The sequence below is a fragment of the Coenobita brevimanus genome, chromosome 79 (genome assembly GCF_032717465.1).
Source record: "Coenobita brevimanus isolate Jiangsu-jjx chromosome 79, ASM3271746v2, whole genome shotgun sequence".
Classification (NCBI taxonomy): Eukaryota; Metazoa; Arthropoda; class Malacostraca; order Decapoda; family Coenobitidae; genus Coenobita; species Coenobita brevimanus.
Window position 1 is genome coordinate 32,274,379 of NC_137032.1, and position 5,000 is coordinate 32,279,378.

The 5,000-nt window shown below is 47.2% G+C and overlaps 1 protein-coding gene across 1 annotated transcript in view; it reads left to right on the forward strand.

Annotated features, from left to right (window-relative positions):
* Positions 1-5,000, forward strand: part of LOC145409084 (uncharacterized) — a 79,038-nt gene that overhangs the window by 46,228 nt on the left and 27,810 nt on the right. Inside the window, exons 3-5 of the mRNA XM_080279630.1 lie at positions 1,223-1,289; positions 2,096-2,490; positions 2,523-2,783. Of these exons, the coding sequence (XP_080135756.1) occupies positions 1,223-1,289; positions 2,096-2,490; positions 2,523-2,783 (723 nt within the window). The remainder of the gene's footprint in view (positions 1-1,222; positions 1,290-2,095; positions 2,491-2,522; positions 2,784-5,000) is intronic.

Below are 5,000 nucleotides of genomic sequence, written 5' to 3' on the forward strand. Positions count from 1 at the left end.
AGATGACACAGACCTTGGTGTCCCACATAAATTCCAAACGTCTTTCTATCGCTGACTCATTTTTCTCGTAATTCTTGCCTCCTCCGAATTATTTTATGATAGTATTGGCCAAAAGTAAATACAGAAATCTATATATAAGGCAACAAGAATTTAAAAAAATACAGTTGGGTACAAAAATCTTCATGTTATTGTACATCACTGTGTCTGCTTCATAATTATCACGGAGCGTTATTATTATTATTATTATTATTATTATTATTTATCATCATTATTGTTATTTTTCTGAGCAGAGAAAGTAGAACTGGTGAAATATTAGGCGAGCTTTTATATCTATGGGCAGAGAAATATACCAAGCGTCTCTCAGCTTAGGAATATTTACCAACAGAGGGAAACAGACCAGTAGAAGAGGCAGAAATATCAGGCGAACTCTTGTGTCTATGGGCAGAGGAATACTGTATACCGTCTCTCTCTCAGCTTAGAAATATTAGCCAGTGGAGAAAATGAGAAGTAGAAGAAGTGGAATATTAGACTAACTTCTGTGTGTGTGGGCAGAGCTTAGGAATATTAGCCAGCAGAGGAAAGTGACAAGCTGTATGTAGGCAGGGAAACTTACCAAGCCTCTTTCAGCTTAGTTAGCCAGCAGAGGAAAGTGACAAGCTGTATGTAGGCAGGGAAACTTACCAAGCCTCTTTCAGCTTAGGAATATTAGCCAGCAGAGGAAAGTGACAAGCTGAAGAGGGGGAATGTTTTCTGTATGTAGGCAGGGAAATATACCAAGTCTCTCTCAGCTTAGGAATATTAGCCAGCAGAGAAAAAAGACAAGTAGAAGAGGTGAAGTGTTAGTCTCACCCAGCCATGATTAAAGTGGTCAAATTAAGAAGGTGTTAATTAAGTGGTTAAATAAATCCAGGACATACCTTAATCAGCGGCGAGAGAGGGCAATTAGAGGCGATATTAATGACCAAACCTTTCAGCAATTTATTCCCAGAGTTTGTGTGATTTAGTCTGGCTGAAGGGAGGACAGTATGAGGGGGGAATATCTGGTAATGGGCACCTACCATCCACTCACCTGATGTGGTACTTTGACTCTAAACGACCAAACCTTTCAGTAATTTATTCCCAGAGTTTGTGTGATTTAGTCTGGCTGAAGGGAGGATAGTATGAGGGGGGAATATCTGGTAATGGGCACCTACCATCCACTCACCTGATGTGGTACTTTCAGGTGACTCTACACCGTGAAAACCTTAATGATTTCTTGCAGCCCAGGAGACCATTTACTAAGACTGGAGGTAATTATATAACCAATTGGGCGCCTGGTGGTTTAGTGGGTTAAGGTGCTTAGTAAATGGCAATAAGGGAAAACAATTGCTCACTCTGGCCTTGTTTACGTGGAAATAGTAGGTTGTATTCTTGAAAAATTTTGTCAGTTTTTCCTGGATAATTGGTGTGCTTCTTCCAGTAACTTACCACACCCGACCACATCACACCACACCGCTCCCACCCCCCACCACACCACTCTTCCCCCACCACATCATTCCCCTCCACCTCCAACCACACCACTCCTCCCCACCCTCCACCACACCACTCCCCCCACCCCCTACCACACCACTCCCCCCACCCCCTACCACACCACTCCCCCCGCCCTCTCACCTCACCCCCCCCATCACCCTACTGTACCCCCACATCATTCTCCCTCACCCCCAACCACACCACCCCTCCCACCACTACTATTACTACCACCCCTGCCACCCCCACTACCACCACCACCACCACCACACCACCACCGCCAGTGATGCTGTGACCTGTTAACTTTAAAACAATTCGGCAAGTCTCAATCAATGCCGCCACTAGAATAATTCCAGTAAGCCTGCCTTGGTTGAGTGCTGATTGTGCCATTGTGGGAGTGCTGATTGTGCCATTGTGGGAGTGCTGAAGAGTGCTGATTGTGCCATTGTGGGAGTGCTGATTGTGCCATTGTGGATGTGCTGAAGAGTGCTGATTGTGCCATTGTGGGTGTGCTGAAGAGTGCTGATTGTGCCATTGTGGGAGTGCTGATTGTGCCATTGCGGGAGTGCTGATTGTGCCATTGTGGGAGTGCTGAAGAGTGCTGATTGTGCCATTGTGGGTGTGCTGAAGAGTGCTGATGGTGCCATTGTGGGAGTGCTGAAGAGTGCTGATTGTGCCATTGTGGGAGTGCTGAAGAGTGCTGATTGTGCCATTGTGGGTGTGCTGAAGAGTGCTGATTGTGCCATTGTGGGAGTGCTGAAGAGTGCTGATTGTGCCATTGTGGGTGTGCTGAAGAGTGCTGATTGTGCCATTGTGGGTGTGCTGAAGAGTGCTGATTGTGCCATTGTGGGTGTGCTGAAGAGTGCTGATTGTGCCATTGTGGGGATGCTGAAGAGTGCTGATTGTGCCATTGTGGGAGTGCTGAAGAGTGCTGATTGTGCCATTGTGGGAGTGCTGAAGAGTGCTGATTGTGCCATTGTGGAAGTGCTGATTATGCCATTGTGGGTGTGCTGAAGAGTGCTGATTGTGCCATTGTGGGTGTGCTGAAGAGTGCTGATTGTGCCATTGTGGGTGTGCTGAAGAGTGCTGATTGTGCCATTGTGGGAGTGCTGAAGAGTGCTGATTGTGCCATTGTGGGTGTGCTGAAGAGTGCTGATTGTGCCATTGTGGGTGTGCTGAAGAGTGCTGATTGTGCCATTGTGGGTGTGCTGAAGAGTGCTGATTGTGCCATTGTGAGAGTGCTGAAGAGTGCTGATGGCCTGGGAGCTGATTGTGGGGTTGGGGGAAAGACTGAACTGATGATTGTGTTGTAAAGGGAATGTTGATTAGTTGATCCACTCAGTCTAACCTTGCCTCGCCTTGCCTTCCTTGCCTTACTTTCCTTGCCTTGCCTTCCTTGCCTTACCTTGCCTTCCTTGCCTTACCTTACGAATCTAATTAATCCTGACCTAACCATATCCAGGTGAACTTAATCAAACTTAACCAATCCCATCCCGTCTCGTCCCGTCCCGTCCCGTCCCGTCCCATCCCAACCCAATCCAACCCATCCCAACCCAACCCAACCCAACCCAACCCAACCCAACCCAACCCAACCCAACCCTGCCCAATCCATCCTTACCCTAGCAAAGCAAACCTAGCCTAACCTAACCTAAACTAAGCTAATCTAACCTAATGAGGGGGAGAGTCTAGTGTGTGTGTGTGTGTGTGTGTGTGTGTGTGTGTGTGTGTGTGTGTGTGGTGGCCTTGGAAGTTACTGTCTGTTGGTGTTTAAGAGGAGCTTAGTGCTGAGATCCGGTGATTCTGATGCTGTTAGAGAAGAGAGAGAGAGAGAGACAGAGAGAGAGAGAGAGAGAGAGAGAGAGAGAGAGAGAGAGAGAGAGAGAGAGTGGGAGGGAGGGAGGGTTAAGATAATTGACGAGACGCATGTTGAAGATATAGATATAATATTTAAGATAGATAAACTGATAGATAGAAAGGCATAGATAGACAGGCAGACATAGAGAGAGAGAGAGAGAGAGAGAGAGAGAGAGAGTAAATAATTGTGCAGTATTCAGATGTCTATTAATGGCTGCCTGAAATGGTAGGGAGGGAGGAAGGAAAAGTGAGAGAGGGAGGGAGGGAAAGGTGAGAGGGAATGAGATAAAGAGTAAGATGAGAGGGAGAGAAAGGTGAGTGGGAGGGAGGGAGGGAGAGATGCGAGAAAGGGAGGGAGGGAGGAAAGCGTGAGAGTGAGAGAGGAAGGAAGTTAGGGAAATGTGATTGAGAGGGAGGGAGGGAAAGGTGAAAGAAAGGGAGGGAGGCAAAAGTAAGAGAGAGGGAGGGAGGGAGGCAAAAGTAAGAGAGAGAGAGGGAGGGAGGGAAAAGTGAGAGAGAGGGAGGGAGGCAAAAGTGAGAAAGAGGGAGGGAGGAAAAGAGAGGGAGGGAGGGAGGGAGGGGGTAGAGGGAGGGAGGTAGACTGTGAGATTGGGAGAAAAGAGAGAGAGAGAGAGAGGCTGAGACTGCTTTTGTGCTTTTGTTACTAAGAGTGAATGCAAGAGAGTAAGAGTGCGGGTGTGTGAATTAGAGAGAGAGAGAGGGAGGGGAGAGAGAGAGAGAGGTATAAATATTTGTGCAGGATTCAGGAATATTTAGATATGACGCTGAAAAGGTAGAGAGAGAGAGAGAGTGAAAGAAAATGTGAGAGAGGGAAAGAGGAGGGGAAGGATGGATGGATGGAGGGAGGGAGGGAGAGATAGGGAAGGAGGGGGGTGGAGGGGAGGGAGAAATATGAAAGGATGAAGAAGGAAAGGAGGGAGTGTGTGGGAGGGAAGGAAGAGAGAACGGAGGGAGAGAGAAAGAGAGGGAAGGAGGCAAATTGGAGGGAGGGAGGTAGTGAGAGGGAAGGAGAAAAGAGGGGAGAAGGAGGGAGTGAGGAAGGTAGGGAAAGTGAAAGAATGCAAATAAAAGAGGAGACGAAAGTAAGAAAAAGAGGGACGGAATGGAGAGAGAGAGAGAGAGAGAGACCGGTAAATAGAGGGTAGATAGATATGGGGAGAAGAACAGATTTTGGGAAATGTAAAGGAAGGAGCAAATATGGTTGAGATAGATAGATAGAATTACAGATAGGTAGATAGATAGATAGACAGAGCGACAAGGATAAGCGGGGAGGGGAAAAGATTAGAGGGAAGGAAGTAGGATGAGAGAGAGAGAGAGAGAGAGCGAGAGATGACCGTGTGAAGGAGAGTCATTAATTAAGGAAGATTTGGAGAGGAAGGAGGAAGGGAGGGAGGAAGTGAAGGAAAAAGAAGGAAGGAAGGGAGGGATGACTGGAAGGAAGGAAAGAAGAAAGAATGAATTGATGGATGGATGAATGGAAGGTGGGAAGGAAGGAAGGTGCAATGGAAGGATGTATGGAAAGTAAACAGATGAGGGAAGGAAGGAATGGAGGAACAGAAGCTAAAGAGAAAAGGAAGAAGAGAGAAGGAAAAAAGGAGGAGATGAAGGAAAGAAGGAGG